The sequence below is a fragment of the Phoxinus phoxinus genome (genome assembly GCF_949152265.1).
Source record: "Phoxinus phoxinus genome assembly, chromosome: 20".
Taxonomy (NCBI): domain Eukaryota; kingdom Metazoa; phylum Chordata; class Actinopteri; order Cypriniformes; family Leuciscidae; genus Phoxinus; species Phoxinus phoxinus.
The window spans coordinates 2,759,250-2,783,676 of NC_136895.1; the positions used below are offsets into that span (position 1 = coordinate 2,759,250).

A 24,427-nucleotide genomic window follows, 5' to 3' on the forward strand; every position below is an offset into this window, starting at 1 on the left:
TGTTGATCACTGTACAAGTATTTATTTATTTTGCTTACAGAAGGGAAAAAACATTTGTTAGGTGAAAACTTTATATACTGTATAGGGGGGGTGTTTAGCAGTGTGTACCTTTATCTTACATTGATAGACAGTGTGTACACGTACACACACACACACACACACGGTCCCATGAGAGCGAAGGAAAAAGGAAATAATAGAAAATAATTAATAAGGATGGAGGTTGTATGGCTGTTTATATTAATTGCACTATAAAAATGCTTGGCTTAAATACACAATCACGCTCAAAGATTCAAAAATAATAGTCAAATCCTGTACTGCTGAACCTTCATTTTATTTCCATTAGGACGGGAAAATATGAAATAGATTGTATGTTAATATGATAAATGTTTCGAAAAATAAACAGCTTAAAAAATACTGCTTATAAAAATAGTTCTTCAGTATCTGTCTACTCTACTCTACATTCTTTAGTCCTCATCACTGTTTGTTTCATCAGAGCTGTAGTTCACTGCCTCAGTTTCTTCATCGGAAATGTTATCAAACAGAATGTTGTCTGATGCCTGTCCCAGAACACATTGTCGGTATAACGTCCTAGCATTATTTAGCAGACACTGAAGGTCTTCCAGTTTTCTCTTTAGAAGGCACAGTAGTCCATTGGAGCTCTCATCTGATAGCTCAAAGTCACTGTCTACACACAAAAGGAATGAAAACATTGATGAGAATAAATAAAATCAATCCTAAATGTTTTAATTCCGGCAATTCATTGGTTATTGAATTTTATTATGGCTACTCACTGTTGTTTTGAATTTGAATTGAGAGATCCCTCAGGGAACATTGAGCTTCCTTCAATGATTGCCAGTGTTGCTTGACCTCCATCACTAGGATCTGCTCCTCCTCCTTCAGTCGGGAAAGCAACATGAACCGGTCAAAGACCATCTTTTTGGTTGAGAGGTTGCCGTTACCTGCAAGTAATGAAGGTCTTAAATTACCATCTTTTAAACACTGAGGACTGTATTAACATCAAACAATGTTTATCAAATACACTAAATATTTTTTTTTTAAGTTAATTACTAGTGTCAGGGCTTTCCCATGGCCATTGGAAATGATCAGCTGTGAGCAGTTCATCCACGGAAGGAAGCTGGTGGACTGACTGTTCATTGAAGTCCTTAATGGCAGCTGCCAAGGTTGACTTGTCTTCATGAATTCTCCTCCTTATTTTGTGCCTTCTCTTGTTGCTATCTAATAAATCAACAACATTAGTATAAAGCACTCAATTTCATTCCATAGCTTATGTGAGTTAATTGTTTTATCAACATCTAATCTGACCTGTCTGATGGTACAGATAATGTTTTCTCAGCTTTATGCTGAGATAAAGGCCTCGAATTCTGCCCTCAAGTCCAGAGTCATCCTTTGCACTTGATACTACATTTGATCAAACAAATAAATTAGCATAACAAATTTGATATATTCTGCCTTATGTGCAAACATTTTATTACATAAAAAAAAAAAAAACAGGCCATTCAAAATGTTTTACCTGTGGCCCACTGCTGGACATCACTGACCCACTGCTGAATGTCCTCATCACTGACATTAAGCTCAGCCTGCAGACTAGCAAAGCTCTCACTTTCCACCTTCATTCTCTCGGTTGTCTAAACGCATATGAAAACACTATAAATTTATTTGATAATAAAGGTTTATAAAGGTTCAACAATGTATGCAATAGACATAATTGCTCAAATTATGTTAAACAAGGTTCACTTTTGCAGCAGTAAAATACCTTAATGTATCTTTGAGACAAACATTTAGCCAGATTTTCAGATTTCCGTTTGTTCCATGCAGAAGCAAGAACAGTGAGCATGTCTGAACGTGCTATCATTAGATAATTGGTCAAAGTAAATATATTAAAAAATGGTTAGTCATGATTAATTTATACTTAGAAATAACTATATGTTAAAAGTAGTGTTTATCTAATATATTTTACCAGCTTTGGACATATATTTAGTGCAGATCGCAGCTCTCGACAAGAAGGAGTTGACTTGCTCCACCTCTTCTCCAATTGTAAGACCAGCTCCCTCTTGGTTTCTTCCAGACCATTTTATCTACAAAAAAACAAAAAACAAAACAGCAAAGGCTGTTGAAATAAAAGTGCATGTCCATACCACAAAAATATCAATAATATAAGTTATTGTAATGAAAGAATATTACCTCACAACTCCACTCATGTGCTTTGGCATGCATAACTGATAATAATGGGAGCATATTTAATAAAGGCTTTAGCTCTGGACAGTGTCCCACCACTCTCTTTAAGTATGGCCAGTACTTGCAGGCGACATCTGAGCAGAAGAATGACACATTTTCTTTTGAGAGGGTGTTTTGAAGGAACAGGGGATAAGCAAATATTTCGCCTCTGAACATATTTAGGCCTTTTAAAAGTCCTCCATGTCGGCACACAGCAATCTCAAGGCCTTCCTCATCAATCTTTGATGTCGACTTTTTAGCAGACTCCTTGGCCGCCGTCCATTGAGAGGAGCCACACACCCCTTTACCTGTGGCCTACAAGACATAGGATTACAATTATTATTAATATTTCAATAATGGTAGCTGGACTGGAATATACAATATGAAAATAAGTTAAGGGTTATTACATGCTTGGTCTTTTCATGAACATATCCCACAAAGGAGGAAACATCGTCATCTTTCATTATGAATGTGCCATCGAAGTAGCCCTTCTCTGTCCTTAATTTTATTGAAAAAGAGAAGAAGACAGTTATTGTTCTGTAGACAGTTAAGAAGTACAATAAAATGTACAAAAAAGAAAAGAAAATACATACCCATGTGCATTATGGAACCTGTACAGCTTCCTGTTACCATCCACTGATATGGCATGCATGGACGGACTGCAAGCGGGACATTTAAATGGCTGGACACCACAAAGCCCATCAACCTCATGCAGGGCAAAGGTCCACTCCAGAAAGGCTTTCTGGAATGTGTCTCCACATATTTTACCACTCTGTTGAAATAACCAAACCAATCACTTTAAGGAACAAACAGCATGTTAACAGTATACACTGAATAACAATATTTACCCTGCCATTGTACTCTGTTCTTCGGTCAAGCATTCCAAGGAATGCTTAACGTGAAAGACCTGGAGCAAAAAGTTTTAAGTCCAGAAAAGATCTAAAAAGGCCAACCTCATACACGGTCTCAAAATGTATAGAGGCTGGCCAGTAGCCAGACTTGAGGAGATCACTGAGCCCCACTGCCCATTTTGTCCTGCAGCATGAGCACTCCAGTGATGGAAGAGTGAGATTGTACCGTCCTATAATAAAAAGTGATGTATCAAAACAGCTTTAAAATTCCGAATCACAGATATTACATGCAAGCATTGAGTTCTTATATTAACCTTTATGTATTGTTTTCATAAAGAGAAAAACTACATCTTACCATTACAGGGTATCTGCACATTTTTTAAAGTCAAATTTAAGGCTTTTTAAGACCTTTTTAAGACCTGAAGAAATCAAAATTAATACCGTACATTAGGGGTTTGCAATATTAACAAAAATATATCTAGATATTTTCAAAGTTTTGTTGATAATAATTCAATGATATTTTACTGATTTTGTACTGGTACCATGGCTGGTTTAGGCCTGTTGTTGACAGCAGACTCAAAAAGATATTCATATTTAACATATTCTATCTATGCAATGGTCAGTTCACAGTAGTGACTGAAATAAAAAAAATTATTAAGGGGCAATATTTGCCACCTTAAATTGATTTCCAGGGCCATTTTCACCTAAATATGGAAATTATTTCTAAACGTATTTAGAGGTATGCATCACCTTTTATGTCAAATTCTAACATTCAAATTCAATTCTATTAGAATAAGACCGTACCAAAATCATCCTTGCAGTGCAGAGGTGACACAGAAAAGCGGCATCCGAACTGGCATTACTATATTTACACTTAATTTGCAATTGCATAAATAAAGCTATTCAATATTTAAATATGAAATTATTTATAATTTTAACATTTTAATTAAAGGGTACTTTAAATATGCAACTAAACCCGCCAGTAGGTGGCAGTAAGTCACTGTCTTAATAAGCGAGTTGTTGGAGATTTATTCAACCGATTTGTTCAAACGGCCGATTCATTCATTGAATCAAATGATTCGTTCAAAACGCGGATTTCAGTTTTTAAAATAGAATCGCTGTCTGTTGGACTACAGTTTCATTATGAAATTCTCGTCGGCGAAATAAAGGGGGAAACAAACAATATTGACAATATAAAAAGTAACACACATTGTTAATTTAACTGTTGTATAAAATAAATAGCACATTTGCAATTGTGCACAGGAAAACGGCACTCTTGCTCGTGATATTCTAATATAACAACATAATATGATATAAATATAATAAGACAAAAACTCATTTGGGGACATACCTATAACTGCACTGACACATCACGCAGTGAAAGCAAGCATGAGAGACAAACGCGATGTCAGCTCGAACTCGCGGTGCCTCGTACGTAGTTAAAACAATGATTACAATATCATCATAGTTCATAGACAATCCTAAGCACAAAGAATGAACTTACTATTGAACTGACATTTACTCGTTCTCTTATCCTCTCCTCTCGCGCGCAGGAGACAGACGCAGGCTAATACGCTGCCGTAAATGACGCGAATTGTCACGTGAACAAGCAAATCCACAAAGATAGAATAATAAAAATAATACGTAGCCTACGCTAATTAGATAGTTTTCATTTGGAAAGCATTTAGATACGTCGTCAAAGTGTCATCTAAAATTTAAGACCTTTCATAGGTAAAAATAAGACTTTTCATAAGTAAAAATAAGAATTTAAGACTTTTTAAGGTCTTAAATTTTAAATATCGAATTTAAGACTTTTTAATACTTTTTAAGGATCCGCGGGGACCCTGCATTAAAATTTATTACAATAATGGGCTTGCCACTGATCACTCTGCATGAACTTTCTGAACAGGCACAGATTTTGTCTGGCAAAAGTAGCGGAAGATATCGGACTAAAATGCGAAAGCAAAAAAATTATAATAAACTCCTTAGCGCAGGATTCATAAACAAGTAAAATTAAATATATAATTTAATATCTTTATTAAATATATTTAATTATAATTTTACACTAATGTACAGCCATTTAAAATGTACAGACTGAAAAGAATGATGAGACACATGAAAAGCATACCCTGTTCAGAGAACTCAAATGTCTCAGAATGTCTCTTCACTGCAGTGGTTGGACACAATGGCTTGAAGAACCCATGGGCCATAGAGTCCCTGTTATGGAGAGGTAGGTGCTGATGGACATCTCCATCACACATGCTGCATAGATACTGCCTAGGTAGACAGTCCCTGCACCGTACAATGGCCTCAGTAGTTAAACAGTGTTGGCAGATGCATTCCTGAACATGTTCAGCTGCCAAAAGATTTTTAACCATGGCTTCCCTTGCAATGTGCCATCTTTCATGGCTTAGGGATTGCCGCTTTTGCCAGGTTGTGGCCAAAGACACCTCTTCAGGCTGAACACATTCGTCATTAAGGATGTGCCCCAATTCTTCAATGAGTGAGACTTGATTGAAGGAGAAACAAGAAACAGTGATATAGTCAGTACACAAATCAGTTTTTTATGGAGATATTGTACAAGGATCTCATTTCTAAAAAAAATGTGCAGTTATGTACAGTATGTTGCAGCTGGCAGAGTACTAAACTCTATAAACCAGCTGCCATTCCATATAGTAAACAGTTACCAGTTTCTGCTCGATAAACAAATTCCTCTTGGATGGGCAAACTGGTGGGAGCTTTAAAATAAATAAATAAAAGGTTCTTTATATCGGGTTCTGTATGTAAATGAGTGCACTTAAAGATTAAAACAGACTGTATACATCTAAACATTTATTAAATAGGGAGAAAATAAAATCATGACTGAAAATAACAGTACATTTAAACGATAACTGTAAATCAACAAGTCTCACCATTTTTAGGAGGCCTTCCTTTGAGTTTAGGCTTTATTGCAGTTTTTACTCGAAGCGGCCTTACAACATTCCCATTTCTGTCCCTTCGCCTCCACTTTACAGTCGTGGGATGTGGCTTAGACCTCTTGACTTTCTTTTTTTCTTCTTTCTAAAATGCAAATCGTATATTTAACAGATTTTTAACGTAGTTTATACTTGCCTGTCTTGAATAATATATTAGCCTATATAACTATTCATCTGTATTTTTCTTTAAATTATTTGACAGAGAAAAATAAGTAAAATAAATAATTATTCAAGATACAATTCTAAAGTTACCTGTATCTGATCAAGAAACACATCTCCAAGAAGTAGTGATGCATCTAAAGAGCCTCTGGACATTCTGCTTGAACAAATGTAAAATTTGTTGTAAAATTTGTATGTGGAATTTTGAATAATCCACATATCTGTGATCTACACGTAATGCCTGGTAAGGACATAAAGTAGTGTGATCTCATCATAACTTAACCAAAAAAAAAAAAAAACATATGATGCATCAATAAAAAGTAATCGTTGCGCACCGCAAACTCTTACACTACATTTTATCCTAAAATATTTAATAATACAATATTTTAAACAGACATTAATCGCCTGACAACTGTAGCGCTACATGTGCATGCTCACTTAAAAGAATAGCTAAAAGAATAGATGACAGCATTGACACGCATTAGATATCGGAAGCTATTAGCACTTGCATTTACAATAATTTGGGTTAACAAGAACCGAAATGTTTTATTATTTTGCTAAATACTTACTTGTGTATTCCGATGATTGGATGGACGCGGCGAATTGAGCACTGTATTGAGGGGGCGTGAAAGTGACGAGGGCGCTAAAAAAAAATTAAACATTTGATTGGTTTCCAAGCGGCAGTGGGTGTTTCCTGGAGCAGCAAAATACTAAAATCCAGGGCAAATTATGTACCTTTTTTAATTGATTAATTTATTAAATGTTTTATTATTATTAGTTAATAATTTACTATTCCAAAAACAATCACACAAAAAAAATGCGTGTAGCCAAAAAGACAAAAGCAGAGAGCAGAATAAATAAAGCAGAGATATAAAACTACTATAACTAGCATAAATTATTCACATATTGAATTATTGAAAATTCTGCAAACATTTTGTTTCCCGGAAATGGATTGTTTAGAATTAAACTGAAAAAAAAAAAAAAAATCCCCCGACTATTTATGAGCAAGCATGTAATATTAGATTAGATATTGTAACAAAAATCGCCCCCATTAGAGATTATGAGTTATGTTTCTGTAAAAAAAAAAAAAAAAAAAAAAAAAAACCTCCTTCTTGTATGGCACTTCGACACCTGCACGAGATGAAATCGTGAATCTTCGTACGATTGCAGGGGCGGGACGATGACGTTGACTATAATACATTTCTGCGTGCAATGCATACGCATTTTCCATCAATAGAAGTTTACCGGGAGGGTTTTGCGTACCATATGAACGCGAAATGTGACTTTGGCGTGTAAATGCTACGCCAAATGAAACTGAAAACTCGTAGTATAGATACGCAGTAGGAAGAGACTGGGTTGTTTAAACCTCAGAAGGACATAGGCTATAGAATCCTACTGATGTTACATTACCCATACAAAATGTTACATTGCATTACCCAACGATGTTACATTACCCATTCAATTTTTGACCTACTAAACATGTTTCTGCCAAGAGACCATGAATATTAACTTACTCAAATATACTCAAATACAGTCCATATTTGACCTATTGAACACTATTTTGGCCAAACAGTCCTCAAAATGTTTTTACTATTATAAACTTTTAGACTCCTTCTGATGTTAAATCAGCCACAGAGAAGTCCATATTTCAACTACTGAACATATTACTGGAAAAAGATTTCTCGATCTTGAACTTTCTAAACACACTCATAGACTCCTTCTGATGGTTCATAAGCCATTTCGAATTCCTTATCTGACATATTTCTGGTCAATGGGTCCTCAAAAGGTTTTAAAATATATACACTCACAGACTACTTCTGATGTTAAATCAAGCATACAGAGGTCCATTTTTTACCTACTCAACATATTTCTGGCCAAAGAGTATTCGAACTTGAACTTTCTAAATATTCTTGTTGACTCGTTCGGATGTTATATCTGCCATAAATGTTTTACCAACTGAACATATTTCTGGCCACAAACCTTGAATATTAACTTACTAACTGACTTCTCTCAATATTAAATCAGGCAGAAAGTTGACAAATTTTTGACCTACTAATTACTGGAAAAAGAGTTCTGACTCCTTCTGATGCTTCATAAGCCATTTAGAAGTCCATAGTCCATATCTGAACTACTCAACATATTTTTGTCCAAAGAGTTTTTGAACATTAACTTTCAATGCATATGGACTCCTCTTGATAATACATTAGCCATACAAAAGTCCCTATTTGACCAACTGAACATATTCTGGTCAAAGAGACCATGATCTTGAAACTTTCTGTACATGCTCATTGACTGCTTCCGATGTATCTTCAGCCATACAGTAGTTCAAATGTTATATTTTGAACATATTTCAAGACACCTTGAATTTCTGGCCTAAGAGTCTATGAACTTGAACTTTCTATACATACTCATTGACAGTGCAATGCAGTATTTCAGATTTGACATATTGAACATATTTCTGACTGAAGCGTGATTGATCTTGAACTCTCTATTAATGATTATAGACTTTTTCAGGTAGTAGTACATTAGCCAGACAATTGTCCATATTTCACTATTGAACATATTTCTGGTCCAAGAGTCCATGAACTTGTACTTTCCATACCAGAATCAACCTTCTGAAAATATTACTGGCCAAAGAGTCCTTGATCTTGAACTTTCTACTTATAGACTCCTTCTGATGCTTCATAAGCCCTTTAAAAGTCCAAATCTGACCTATTGAACTTATTTCTGGTCAATGGGTCCTCAAAAGGTTTTAAGCGATATAAACTCATAGACTTATTCTGATGTTAAATCAGTAATACAGAGGCCCCTTTTTGAACTACTGAACATATTTCTGGCCTAAGAGTTTATGAACTTTAACTTACTATAATATATACAGATTGACTTCTTGCGATGTTATATTAGCCAGACAGGAGTCCATAACTGAAAATATTTCTGGTAAAACAGTCCTTGATTTTGAACTTTCTATACATCCTCATTGACATTGCCATGCAGTATTTCAGATTTGACATACTGAATATATTTCTGACTGAAGCGTGATTGATCTTGAACTCTCTATTAATAATTATAGACTCTTTCAGGTAGTAGTACATCAGCCAGACAATTGTCCACATTTCACTATTGAACATATTTCTGGTCCAAGAGTCCATGAACTTTAACTTTCCATACCAGAATCGACCTACTGAAAATATTACTGGCCAAAGAGATCTTGAACTTGAACTTTCTATACATACTCGTTGACTCCTTTTAAGGTTATGTCAGCAATAAAGAAGTCCAAAATTGACCCAAGGAATATATTTCTGGCCAAAGAGTCCTCAATCTTGAACTTTCTATATAGACTCCTCCTGATGCTCCATAAGCCGTATAGAAGTTCATATCTGACCTATTGAACTTATTTCTGGTCAAAGGGTCCTCAAAAGGTTTTAAGCGAGATAAACTTATAGACTCATTCTGATGTTAAATCGGTTATACAGAGGCCCCTTTTTGAACTGATGAACATATTTCTGACCTAAGAGTTCTTTAACTTTAACTTACTATAATATATACAGATTGACTTCTTGCGATGTTATATTAGCCAGACAGGAGTCCATAACTGAAAATATTTCTGGTAAAACAGTCCTCGATTTTGAACTTTCTATACATACTCATTGACATTGCCATGCAGTATTTCAGATTTGACATACTGAACATATTTCTGACTGAAATAAAGATTGAAATAAGAAGAAATAAGAATAAAGAATAAAGAAGAAATAAAGACAAGATTGATCTTGAACTCTCTATTAATGATTATAGACTCTTTCAGGTAGTAGTACATCAGCCAGACAATTGTCCATATTTCACTATTGAACATATTTCTGGTCCAAGAGTCCATGAACTTTAACTTTCCATACCAGAATCGACCTACTGAAAATATTACTGGCCAAAGAGACCTTGATCTTGAACTTTCTACTTATAGACTCCTTCTGATGCTTCATAATCCCTTTAAAAATCCAAATCTGACCTATTGAACTTATTTCTGGTCAATGGGTCCTCAAAAGGTTTTAAGCGATATAAACTCATAGACTTATTCTGATGTTAAATCAGTAATACAGAGGCCCCTTTTTGAACTACTGAACATATTTCTGGCCTAAGAGTTTATGAACTTGAACTTTCTATACATACTCGTTGACTCCTTTTGAGGTTATGTCAGATAAAGAAGTCCATATTTGACCCAAGGAATATATTTCTGGCCAAAGAGTCCTCAATCTTGAACTTTATATATAGACTCCTCCTGATGTTCCATAAGCCGTATAGAAGTTCATATCTGACCTATTGAACTTATTTCTGGTCAAAGGGTCCTCAAAAGGTTTTAAGCGAGATAAACTTATAGACTCATTCTGATGTTAAATCGGTTATACAGAGGCCCCTTTTTGAACTGATGAACATATTTCTGGCCTAATAGTTCTTGAACTTGAACTTTCTATACATTCTCGTTGACTCCTTGTGAGGTAATGTCAGCCATAAAGAAGTCCATATTTGACCCAAGGGATATATTTCTGGCCAAAGAATCCTCAATCTTGAACTTTATATATAGACTCCTCCTGATGTTCCATAAGCCATATAGAAGTCCATATCTGACCTATTGAACATATTTCTGGTCAAAGGGTCCTCTAAAGGTTTGAAGCGAAATAAACTTATAGACTAATTCTGATGTTAAATCGGTTATACAGAGGCCCCTTTTTGAACTGATGAACATATTTCTGACCTAAGAGTTCTTGAACTTTAACTTACTATAATATATACTGATTGACTTCTTGCGATGTTATATTAGCCAGAGAGGAGTCCATAACTGAAAATATTTCTGGTAAAACAGTCCTCGATTTTTAACTTTCTATACATACTCATTGACATTGCCATGCAATATTTCAGATTTGACATATTGAACATATTTCTGACTGAAGCGTGATTGATCTTGAACTCTCTATTAATGATTATAGACTCTTTCAGGTAGTAGTACATCAGCCAGACAATTGTCCACATTTCATTATTGAACATATTTCTGGTCCAAGAGTCCATGAACTTGACCTTTCCATACCAGAATCGACCTACTGAAAATATTTAGGCCAAAGAGTCCTCGATCTTGAACTTTCTACTTATAGACTCCTTCTGATGCTTCATAAGCCCTTTAAAATTCCAAATCTGACCTATTGAACTTATTTCTGGTCAATGGGTCCTCAAAAGGTTTTAAGCGATATAAACTCATAGACTTATTCTGATGTGAAATCATTAATAAAGAGGCCCCTTTTCTAACTACTGAACATATTTCTGGCCTAAGAGTTCTTGAACTTTCTATACATACTTGTTGACTCCTTTTGAGGTTATGTTAGCCATAAAGAAGTCCATAATTGACCCAAGGAATATATTTCTGGCCAAAGAGTCCTCAATCTTGATTTTTCTATATAGACTCCTCCTGATGCTCCATAAGCCGTATAGAAGTCCATATTGAACTTATTTCTGATCAAAGGGTCCTCAAAAGGTTTTAAGCGATATAAGCTTGCGATCATTCTGATGTTAAATCGGTAATACAGAGGTCCCTTTTTGAACAGATGAACATATTTCTGACTTAAGAGTTCTTGAACTTTAACTTCCATATATACAGATTGACTTCTTGCGATGTTATAGTAGCCAGGCAGGCTATAATTTACCCGCTGAAAAAATTTCTGGTAAAACAGTCCTCGATTTTGAACTTTTTATACATGCTCATAGACTCCTTATGATGATTCATCAGCCACACAGCAGCCCATAAATTATCTACTGAACATTTTTCTAGCAAAAGAGTCCTCGATCTTGAACAATCAAAACACACTCATAGACTCTAGAATCTGATGTTTCTTCAGCCATGCAGTATTTCAGATTTGACTTATTGAACATATTTCTGACTGAAGCGTGATTGATCTTGAACTCTCTATTAATGATTATAGACTCTTTCAGGTAGTAGTACATCAGCCAGACAATTGTCCATATTTCACTATTGAACATATTTCTTGTCCAAGAGTCCATGAACTTGAACTTTCCATACCAGAATCGACCTACTGAAAATATTACTGGCCAAAGAGTCCTCGATCTTAAACTTTTTACTTATAGACTCCTTCTGATGCTTCATAAGCCCTTTAAAAGTCCAAATCTGACCTATTGAACTTATTTGTGGTCAATGGGTCCTCAAAAGGTTTTAAGCGATATAAACTCATAGACTTATTCTGATGTTAAATCAGTAATACAGAGGCCCCTTTTTGAACGACTGAACATATTTCTGGCATAAGAGTCTATGAACTTGAACTTTCTATACATACTCGTTGACTCCTTTTTAGGTTATGTCAGCCATAAAGAAGTCCATATTTGACCCAAGGAATATATTTCTGGTCCAAGAGTCCATGAACTTGAACTTTCCATACCAGAATCGACCTACTGAAAATATTATTGGCCAAAGAGATCTTGAACTTGAACTTTCTATACATACTCGTTGACTCCTTTTAAGGTTATGTCACCCATAAAGAAGTCCATAATTGACCCAAGGAATATATTTCTGGCCAAAGAGTCCTCAATCTTGAACTTTCTATATAGACTCCTCCTGATGCTCCATAAGCCGTATAGAAGTTAATATCTGACCTATTGAACTTATTTCTGGTCAAAGGGTCCTCAAAAGGTTTTAAGCGATATAAACTTGCGATCAATTTGATGTTAAATCGGTACTACAGAGGTCCCTTTTTGAACAGATGAACATATTTCTGACTTAAGAGTTCTTGAACTTTAACTTCCATATATCCAGATAGACTTCTTGTGATGTTATAGTAGCAAGACAGGCTATAATTGACCCGCTGAAAATATTTCTGGTAAAACAGTTCTCGATTTTGAACTTTTTATACATGCTCATAGACTCCTTATGATGATTCATCAGCCACACAGCAGCCCATAAATTACCTACTGAACATTTTTCTGGCAAAAGAGTCCTCGATCTTGAACAATCAAAACACACTCATAGACTCTAGATTCTGATGTTTCTTCAGCCCTGCAGTATTTCAGATTTGACTTATTGTACATATTTCTGACTGAAGCGTGATTGATCTTAAACTCTCTATTAATGATTATCGACTCTTTCAGGTAGTAGTACATCAGCCAGACAATTGTCCATATTTAACTATTGAACATATTTCTGGTCCAAGAGTCCATGAACTTGAACTTTCCATACCAGAATCGACCTACTGAAAATATTACTGGCCAAAGAGTTCTCGATCTTGAACTTTCTACTTATAGACTCCTTCTGATGCTTCATAAGCACTTTAAAAGTCCAAATCTGACCTATTGAACTTATAGAAGCGTGATTGATCTTGAACTCTCTATTAATGATTATAGACTTTTTCAGGTAGTAGTACATCTGATCAAAGCGTCCTCAAAAGGTTTTAAGCGATATAAGCTTGCGATCATTCTGATGTTAAATCGGTAATACAGAGGTCCCTTTTTGAACAGATGAACATATTTCTGACTTAAGAGTTCTTGAACTTTAACTTCCATATATACAGATTGACTTCTTGCGATGTTATAGTAGCCAGACAGGCTATAATTTACCCGCTGAAAAAATTTCTGGTAAAACAGTCCTCGATTTTGAACTTTTTATACATGCTCATAGACTCCTTATGATGATTCATCAGCCACACAGCAGCCCATAAATTATCTACTGAACATTTTTCTAGCAAAAGAGTCCTCGATCTTGAACAATCAAAACACACTCATAGACTCTAGAATCTGATGTTTCTTCAGCCATTGCAGTATTTCAGATTTCACTTATTGAACATATTTCTGACTGAAGCGTGATTGATCTTGAACTCTCTATTAATGATTATAGACTCTTTCAGGTAGTAGTACATCAGCCAGACAATTGTCCATATTTCACTATTGAACATATTTCTGGTCCAAGAGTCCATGTACTTGAACTTTCCATACCAGAATCGACCTACTGAAAATATTTAGGCCAAAGAGTCCTCGATCTTGAACTTTCTACTTATAGACTCCTTCTGATGCTTCATAAGCCCTTTAAAAGTCCCAATCTGACCTATTGAACTTATTTGTGGTCAATGGGTCCTCAAAAGGTTTTAAGCGATATAAACTCATAGACTTATTCTGATGTTAAATCAGTAATACAGAGGCCCCTTTTTGAACTACTGAACATATTTCTGGCATAAGAGTCTATGAACTTGAACTTTCTATACATACTCGTTGACTCCTTTTGAGGTTAATAAAGAAGTCCATATTTGACCCAAGGAATATATTTCTGGTCCAAGAGTCCATGAACTTGAACTTTCCATACCAGAATCGACCTACTGAAAATATTATTGGCCAAGAGATCTTGAACTTGAACTTTCTATGCATACTCGTTGACTCCTTTTAAGGTTATGTCAGCCATAAAGAAGTCCATATTTGACCCAAGGAATATATTTCTGGCCAAAGAGTCCTCAATCTTGAACTTTATATATAGACTCCTCCTGATGCTCCATAAGGCATATAGAAGTCCATATTTGACCTATTGAATTTTTTTCTGGTCAAAGGTTCCTCAAAAGGTTTTAAGCGTGATAAACTTATAGACTCATTCTGAGGTTAAATCGGTTATACAGAGGCCCCTTTTTGAACTGATGAACATATTTCAGACCTAAGAGTTCTTGAACTTTAACTTACTATAATATATACAGATTGACTTCTTGCGATGTTATATTAGCCAGACAGGAGTCCATAACTGAAAATATTTCTGGTAAAACAGTCCTCGATTTTGAACTTTCTATACATACTCATTGACATTGCTATGCAGTATTTCAGATTTGACATATTGAACATATTTCTGACTGAAGCGTGATTGATCTTGAACTCTCTATTAATGATTATAGACTCTTTCAGTTAGTAGTACATCAGCCAGACAATTGTCCATATTTCACTATTGAACATATTTCTGGTCCAAGAGTCCATGAACTTGACCTTTCCATACCAGAATCGACCTACTGACAATATTACTGGCCAAAGAGTCATTTCTGGTCAATGGGTCCTCAAATGGTTTTAAACTATTTAAACTCATAGACTCCTTCTGATGTTAAATCAGCCAGACAGAGGCCCCTTTTTGAACTACTGAACATATTTCTGGCCTAAGAGTTTTTGAACATTAACTTACTACATATTCATATTTGACCTACTGAAAATGTTTCTTGCCAAAGAGTACTCGAAACTTGACCTTTTTTATACATACTCTGTGACTCCATCTGATGTTAGGTCAGCTATACAGAAGTCCATAATTGACCCAAGGAACATTTTTCTGGCCAAAGTGTCCTCAATCTTGAACTTTCTATACATACTCATAGTCTCCTTCTGATTTTTCATAAGCCATATATATGTCCATAAATGGCCTATTATTATTTCTGGTCAAAGGTTCCTTAAACATTTTTAAACTATGTAAAATCATAGACTCTGATAATAATAAATCAGCCATACAGAGGTCAAATTTTGACTCTTGAATCAATATGTATATGAAGTTAATGTTCTATGGTTCTTTGGCTAAAAATACATTCAGAGGGTCACATAGTGATTTAAGTGATTTATCATCAGAATAAGTCTATCAGTATTCAGTTAGCTAACTTGTGAGGACCCTTTTTGCCAAAAACATTTTCAATTCGCCAGATATGGACACCTATATGGCTTATGACGAATCAGAAAGAGTCTATGAAAGTTCCGATTGAGAAAGTTCAAGATTGAGAACTCTGGCCAGAAATATGTTCTTTGGGCCAACAGTGGACTTCTGTATGGCTGATATAACATAAGAAGTCAATGAGTATGTATAGAAATTTCAAGTTTCGAGTATTCTTTGGCCAGAAAAATGTTAAGTAGGCCAAATATTAAATTTTTCAGGCTGATATATGTATATGCGTATATATGTGTGTATTTATGTGTATATGTATATATGGTCATATGATGTGTATATGTGTGATGTTTTGTCTCTGTTTTTAGGGTGACTTTTTCTTAACATTTTTTCAAGGGTCTACAGATGTAAAATAGCCTTTTAGGCTAATTCTGGCACATTTACATTTATGTTTATTAATGTGCATTGCCCCTGTAAACACAATAAAAATCTCAGTAATATCAAATTAGGTCAAATCTGCAGTAGGTCAAATCTGGAATTCTGTCTGCCTGATTTATCATCAGAAGGAGTCTCAAAGCGTATATAATTTAAAAGCATTTGAGGACCCTTTGACCAGAAATACGTTTAATTAGTCAGATATGGACTTCAATAAGAACATCTATATGGCTTATAAAGCATCAAAAGGGGTCTTAGATAGATAGTTTGAGATCGAGGATTCATTGGCCAGAAAAATGTTCGTTGGAAAACTTAAAAAACTTAACAATTTTAAGTCATTTCATCATATTTATACCTTTCATTTAAATCTTCCTTTTATCCCTTCCGTGACCATGTGACTAAAACCCAAATGTGAGACATTCAAAACTGACCAATCAGATAATTACAACTTCCCTCATTGTACCAAAGGTGGGACAATTTCATACCCCCAAAATACACACATCTTAGGCCTACAGGCCTTGATCACTATCAGCACCTTGTTTCCTTTACAGACTCCAAATGGTCATTACGGAAAGAGTTGGTGAAAAACAGTAAAGCAGATGTCTTTGTTCATTTCAAATATCTTGGATTATTTTCAATCCTACAATTCCCCATTGGTCCCGTTGGTCACACACATTGAATCCAAAGGTGACACAGTCCATAAAGATATGCTTTCTGTTGTGTTCATTTCCATCTTCAGACTTTTCGTCCAGCCTTTTTTCAATAATAGTTTGTCAGTGTTCAGTCTTTTGTTCACCATCCAGCCCTGCAGGAGTAGGCTCTATCAAATTGGGTTGCACCGTTATGCAAATCATCCATCCAATACTTCACATCTCCACAAGAACAGACACTGAATCTTGGAACAAACGCTGGTTCCTCTTTATGAGGAGGACACAGAATGTGAACTTGGGTTGCAGGGATCCTGTGATTAAAAAGCATCTAGCACAATGAACAGCAAAAGTAGACACATGTCATTTGTCATTGGTCAGAGGATTGATATGGTCAGATTGAAATTAGTCTCCCAGCAAAAAGCCCTTAAATTGATGTACTTAAAAAAATATGGTCAAGGAATGATAAAAGGAGATCTTACAAGTTCTTACACTGTTTCAGGAAACACTCAAACAAATTTCATTACAACAAAACAACAACTGCTAGTTTAAAACATCATTTCATGAAGAGTATCAGCAAAATATTCAGTGTAACCAAACACATTCACAGATTCAATTCAATTGATGTCCAAAAATATTGTTGCAAGTCCAATGGTCAAAATACAAATAAACAGAAATAAACAGAATACAAATAAAATACAAACAAACAGAAACCCAATAAGTTTCAGAAATCTTTCAAAATCATTAATCAGAATAAAAATAGTTATACTTCGGTTAAAATGAGAAATAATGACATACATTTCAAAATAACTTGGTTAGACAAATGATTACTTCAATGATAAAGTAAATCCAAAGAAAAACAAAACAAACAATTACTCGATGCAATACACTGTTATTATTCAGTCTAGATGTAAAGACTTAATACAAATTGTATGCGTTACATTTTTGTGAGGCAGAATAATCTTCAGATTTGACTTTGTGTGAAAATCAAATAGTGTTATGGCTGCATTTTGCTGTGGCTATGTGTAAATTCATCATTCTCCAAAACAAAGATGAGGTTGTTTTACAATTGTGATGCAAATTTGGTCCTGTTGTAACAGGGAGCCAGCATGAAAATGTGGGTATGAGGTGTGATCTGGCTCAAAATCTTCCAACACTAATGTTTTTGTTACGAAGCATGATAAAAGTGCAAAGTACAGAGTTACTAAATCCTGTTGTGAGGAAAGCATTTTTCATGGTTAATGCAATTGTGAAAAACAAATGTAGCCATATTTTACTGGGCACAGTCTGCCCTGTATCAAAAAGTCTGCATCCTCTGTAAAGAAAAACAAATGTCAAATAGTTAATTCTTTTTTTTTGTTATGCTGCCGCATCTGTCCTGTTTCCTGTTGAAAACATTTCTTGTTATTAGCACATTTTACAGACAATACTTTAGTTAGGGAGAAAGATGACGTGCGATGGCTTTCATCCAATCCCAAACCATTCCCTATTTTTATGCACAATTTTACTTGTGCATCAATTTAGCATAATTGTGTTTTGATTTACTAAACTAAACACTGTCCTGCAGACATCTTTCTCTGTCTCTTAACCAAAATGTTATATTCTTCACTCTAAGCCACAATCTCATCTTCTTATCAAATTATTTGAAATGCAAATGGCCCTCACTCTTTGCATATCCTGCTTTTCAGGACTGCTCTCAACAGTTTGTCTCTCAACTCAATCTCAATTCTCAGTCATCTTCAAAACTGAATACAATTGTCATTCTATTTCCCTCCTTGGGCTTCACTGTCCCTTGCATCTGTAAGGTCAAAGGTATTTATTTATGGTCAAATGGCCCCTCTGGCCTCCCTGACAATGATCCTCGACCCCCCTGGTTTGCTTTCTTTATACTCGTGAGATCAGAAGGTCTTTACATATTGATAAATAACCCGTCTTTTTCCTGCCTGACAGGTTTTCCGTCCTTCAAGAATTTTAATTGCTATCCCAGCAGCTGCTGCATTTGTCCTGCTGAGTTTAAGCCTTTCACAAACATACCCTGAAGAGAAACAAATACTTACTACAATGTCTAAGAACAAAAGTTAGAAAATATAAATCCTCTACCACACCACATTCTCATCCTCCTATTAATGTGTTTGAAATGCAAATGGGCCTCAGTCATCTACAAACATTTCTTAAAGTCATCTATTGTCTTTCTTTACAGACTTTCTTTTGTCAGTCGAACAACATTCTCGCCCTTTGTTCACACAAATGTTAAAGGCTCTCTCAATAATTTGATATTGATCTAGCCAATTTTTACTGTATTGTTGCCGTCAAATCTATAACTTATTTTATTTCACTCCATGATGGACAGCGATCTACAACTCCACAATTCTAACTTCCATCAGTAATTTAAACTGATCTAGAAATTCATTCAAATCTACTGTATATCATAAATGACCAAATCGATTCAGAATTATCAACTTTTCTCAAATTTGTCATTCAGCTATCTGTAATAGATAAAACATTAATGACACATCTATGCACACTATTCAGACTATGAATAGCTTTCACTACCTAATACCTAAACTCACTCTTATCAAGACATAAACTGCGGTCATCATCAAACACACCTGACTATTAAAGGATAATTCCGGTATTTCACCTTGAGTCTATATTGTAGTTTGTTTTGGATGAACAAGAGTGGTGGACAACATTTTTTTGACAATGGTTCCTCTCTCGAGTTTTTGACTATAATAGAATTGGCCATGGACCCATTTAACATTGGAGTCAATGTGCATGTCCGAAAATGTCATTAAAACAGCCAATAATGTTCGTTTACAAAACTGTGCAACTCACCGAGTGATGTTAGTTGATGTTCCAGAAACAAAAAGTGTTGCGAAATACAGTTTCTGTCGTGTTTTATTCGTCATTTTGTAAAATCCCATTGTTGAAAAAATAGTTCCACTATAGCAAAATAAACGGATTGGAATCATATATTGCGACGATATATTGTTTATAATCATCAACGAACACCACTAACCACTCGTGAGTTTAACAGTTTTGTAAACGAACATTATTGGCTGTTTTAATGACATTTTCGGACATGCACATTGACTCCAATGTTAAATGGGTCCATGGCCAATTCTATTATAGTCAAAAACTCGAGAGAGGAACCATTGTCAAAAAAATGTTGTCCACCACTCTTGTTCATCCAAAACAAACTACAATATAGACTCAAGGTGTTAAATACCGGAATTATCCTTTAACCGTTCATGTTTCTTATCTTTTCTCCAAAAAGATTTACATTTAAATCAAAATTTTAAACTTATATTTTGCTGTAGCTTTTACCTAATTTTTACATGGCCTTTTAACCATTTTCAAAACATGTCTATTCATTTGCTTTTACAAACGTCAGCTGTGTTGTTTTTTGTTTTGTTCATTATCATTACTTTGTTTCAGCTTTCTTTAGCTGACCATAACAGAAAGAAAACATGTCAATCCTTCCTCAAGCAGTCTCTCGTAACACGCATGACTGCTGCTTTCTCTAAACAAATGCTCTTTTCAACAGCCTTCTAAGACTGTAATTTAGACAAAATGTAACAATAAATTCATTACAATAACTTATTTTATGTATTAGTTCCTTCGTTACTCAATCTTTTCCTTGAATCTACAAAATCTGTCTTCATCTTTAGCCATGTACTAATGGCCCTTTGTCATGTCCAATGACCTTCATTAGTCAAAATTCCTTGGCCTTAAGGCAACTAACATCTCAAAATGTTTTGTTACTGTCTTCACAGCAGAAAATTGCATTCACCTCATGGTCTGAAAACATTCTTTGTGTTTGGATTCCCTGTAATCAAGATGGTTCTCTATTGCCTGCTGTCGCTCCCACGCTATAGGTGACAGCTGTGACTTTGTCATACTATTTGCATATTGCTGAGCTTTTCCTAAAATAAACAAATCAGAACAGTATTATTTTAAAGACTTCTTTAAAGTCATTCAGTTTTACTTCTAAAACATTTACAATTTGCCCTAATTGTATAAGATCCTGTAACATTATTTCCTTTAACATCTCTGTGCCTATGATTTTCAACTGAAACACTGTGCTTTACCATAAATAGCTCATTAGCATTTACAACGCAGGCTCAGATAACAGCTTTTAGCTGACATTCGAATAAGAGAGAGACTTTTGAGCCATTCCTGACTAATATTTTCACTTTCATAAACTAACTTAAGACTTCATCTATCATCTTATTAACTCTAGCCTATAGCTTGCGTTATCTTTTCCATAAATTAAATGCATTTTCAATTCAAGCATCATTTTTATAGTTTCTTTTTGCCCATATAGGGAATTAAGACATTATAAATTTCTACTCAGACTGAGTGTCTGTTGCACTGAAACCGTTTCAGCCAAATCACAAGCTTATCTTTTAAAATTAACACATCAGCTAGTTCTTTCATAGTCAAAACTAACAATCTTTTGTTTAATCAAATGTCTTTTACAATCTCAGTTCCCGTAAACTAGATCTAACTGGAGTAAAATAGAATAAAATTCTAAATTCCCCTGAGTCTTCTAAATTCCCCCTTCCCTCTGGGTTTTACTGTCCTCACTCGAAAATTCTTTGTTTGTGGGTAAATGATCTCTATCTTTCCTGAAGATAATTACCTACACTAAAAGTTCAAAGGCTCTTTTGAACTATTTGTTTCAACTTTGTCTGTGTCACACTGTTCTGTTTATTATCTGCTTTCAAAAGCATCCCCTATTCACTAATGCAAACAGAGCTACTAATGCAATCTGTTGCTAATTGAATTATAATAGCCAAATGCCAAATCATAGTAACATTACTCTGTTTTTCTAACCCATATTAACACAGAATTTTCTTCAAATTTGTATAATTTTGGCACTTTCTTTGTTTGGAGCCAATCTATGTTTATTATTTCTTTCCAATCAGAATCAAACTTTTACAAAAGCATAATTTGCAAATCTCTTTAAGGTGAGAGCTTCAGCTGGTTACAACATTTGCTCTATTTTGTCTCACTATTTGTATCAGAACTGTTGATGCAGTATAAAGACATTTAGTATGTCATCAATTTCATTAACACTGTTTAAAAGCTTTTTCTTTTATCAAATGGTTAATCTGCAGACTGCTCAACTTAATAGCATCATTATTCCTCAGTCCCTAAATTACACTGACATCTCTCATAGCTGCCTGCACAATCAAATCTTTTATAAACTCTGTTATAAACATATGGAAATCTATTCTTCAATACCCTTGTTTCCCTAACATTAATACAATAAAGCACATTCACATCATAATTAACACTGACATATAGAATTTTCCCATTCTGCTTAATGAAACATTCCCTTTCTTTAATCATGTTAATCCCTGTTAATCATACTCAATGCCTTATTTTTATCTAAAAAACTCACTTTTCAGACCATTTCAACTTAATTTGACTTTCTTTTCGCTCTGCTTCATCTAACCAGTTCAAGCAACATTGTTTGCTTACAATCCAACAATTCTCAATCCAACATTTCCATCAGGAAAAACATTCTATCTTACTATCTTTTGCATCTTTTCAGTTCCTTCTCTTTCATCTTCAATTCAACAATTCTTCTTTTATTCTACCTGCTTCTTCAGTTCAACAATTCTGTCTGTTCGCAGTTTTACACACACGCTGAACACGATCACAAAAACCCTTTTGTTACAATTATCCGTTCCCCAATTTCTTGCATGCTTTTCTGGCCATAATTATTTTTCCCATTTTACAGAACAAAACAACCGGTGTATTAAAAAGTATTATTCAGTTTACTGTGAGATGACCCCGTGCCGACTGATTTCTATTCCCCAGGATTTACAAAATTGACGCGCGTCTAATAATCTGTGAGACGTCTCTCTACAGATGCTGAAACAATTATGGCTTTTTAGATTAATATCTGATTAATCCCGACTGGTAATCTGTACCGGTCTTTGCCAAAAATAGTTCAACCAATCAACTTGAAACCACTTCTTGATCTGATCTGCAGATCTCAGTTAGTTTCACAAAACGAGTGTTCTAAGCCCACATACAAATCAGGTTATAGCACTCGTACCATGGAAATAGACTTCAGGCGCCCTGGTTCATTCACAGTTATAAAGTTAAAGTTAAAGTTAGTTAAAGTTAAACTTTATTGTCCAGTCTGTTTTCACAGAGCGGAAATTTATCTTTGACACTGCGACATACATTCACATTAGCTTACTTCTTAAAAACACATCACACATCAACAGCACAAATATAGTAGCAACAGCATAAATACAGAATTAAACACTGAAAGCAAAGAAAAAGAGATAATAATAATAATATTGCCAGCCGTTCCAGGCTATTGTTTAGCTTAAAACACTGTACGATTTAAGATAATCACTGCCATTGGGAGAAATAACACTTTCTGTAAAGCTGCTTTGAAACAATATGTATTGTGAAAAGCGCTATACAAATAAATTTGAATTGAATTAAATTAAAGATGATTCATGCTAAGGTTCATGTTTTTCTTAAGGTTCTACTACGACAACCCTTTTTGAGGGGGAAAAAAACCACCGTGTCCCCTCTGCATCTGCTGTGCTACGTGACAGTAACCTTTTCCAAATGGCTGGTCGAATGATAGGGCATTATTTTGTGCATGGAGGTCCTTGTAGTTCAGACAGTGCGGCTTCAGGTCTTACGCTGCAGGATTGCCCTGATTTAGACCACCGGGAAACCATTAGTTTGGTGAGTACTTGCACTTTATTAAAATTGTCAATTGTCAAAACATGTCAATTAATCAATTGAAAGCATTTTCAATTTGTGGTGTTCTTGCAGCTCAAGAAAACCGAACTCACTGAACAAGAAAGTGCAAGATTAACTGATCTTTGCCTTTTCTGGGATCTCCCTGTTCCGTTGTCTTCTAATCAAGACTGGCTGTTTCAACAGCTGTTGTCACATGCCGAAAGTCTTGCTATTTTGTTTTAAAATGATACTTAGTTATTACTCCTGTTATATGGCAGGAGTTATAAAAAAAAAATTCAGTCTCTATTTAAACAAAACCTAGCAGCATGCTGAAAATAAACCTTTTATGTTTTAGTACAACATATAGGTAGGTACTGAAACATTCTAGTAACACCCTAGCAACCACTTTGAATATGAGCAATGGCCTAGCAACTCCCATGCAATACCATAAAACCTATCTGTCTATGTACCTTTCTTTTTGCTTCGATCAGAGGAATAACTTACACTTTACTATATATTCACAGAGAAAACAGCCGTTTTACATTGTAATAATATTTCACATTATTACATCTTTTTTTAATCAAATAAATGCAGCCTTGTTGAGCAAAAGAGACTTAAAAATCGTAATGATCCAAACCGTGTGTGTCAGTGTCAATCTACTAAATTAAGTTGCCTAAGCTCACTGTTTCTGTAAAAAAAAAAATCTGAAATGGAAATCAATTATTAAACGGTCTTTGTACATTTTGTTTT

At 34.8% G+C, this 24,427-nt stretch overlaps 1 protein-coding gene across 4 annotated transcripts; it reads right to left on the bottom strand.

Annotated features, from left to right (window-relative positions):
- On the bottom strand, positions 1-6,853 carry LOC306988603 (uncharacterized protein). 4 transcript variants are annotated; one of them, XM_079593693.1, is made up of 17 exons: positions 6,790-6,845; positions 6,314-6,377; positions 5,999-6,146; positions 5,774-5,824; positions 5,215-5,595; positions 4,930-5,035; positions 3,084-3,316; positions 2,829-3,007; positions 2,643-2,733; positions 2,203-2,550; positions 1,979-2,096; positions 1,775-1,866; positions 1,532-1,646; positions 1,324-1,419; positions 1,069-1,236; positions 792-959; positions 5-685 (listed from the first exon to the last, which is right to left on the bottom strand). In XM_079593693.1, exons 7-17 carry the CDS (start codon positions 3,114-3,116, stop codon positions 465-467), a joined length of 1,629 nt encoding a protein of 542 aa, XP_079449819.1. In that variant the 5' UTR covers positions 3,117-3,316; positions 4,930-5,035; positions 5,215-5,595; positions 5,774-5,824; positions 5,999-6,146; positions 6,314-6,377; positions 6,790-6,845; the 3' UTR covers positions 5-464. The 4 variants fall into 4 exon arrangements, with proteins under 4 accessions (XP_079449820.1, XP_079449819.1, XP_079449818.1 ...); XM_079593692.1 differs by lacking the exon at positions 5,774-5,824 and having other exon boundaries at positions 6,790-6,853; XM_079593694.1 differs by lacking the exons at positions 4,930-5,035; positions 5,215-5,595; positions 5,774-5,824; ... (1 more) ...; positions 6,314-6,377; positions 6,790-6,845 and adding an exon at positions 4,591-4,719 and having other exon boundaries at positions 1-685.
- Between the last annotated feature and the right edge of the window lie 17,574 nt (positions 6,854-24,427).

Bases quoted from the DNA above. Each gene is read 5' to 3' on its own strand.
- LOC306988603 (XM_079593694.1), bottom strand. From the start codon at position 3,116: ATGCTTGACCGAAGAACAGAGTACAATGGCAGG. The intron at 2,734-2,828 runs GTATGTATTTTC...AATAAAATTAAG, and splicing joins AGGTTCCATAATGCACATGG to GACAGAGAAGGGCTACTTCG. The intron at 1,237-1,323 runs GTCAGATTAGAT...TTGATTTATTAG, and splicing joins TTATCTGTACCATCAGACAG to ATAGCAACAAGAGAAGGCAC.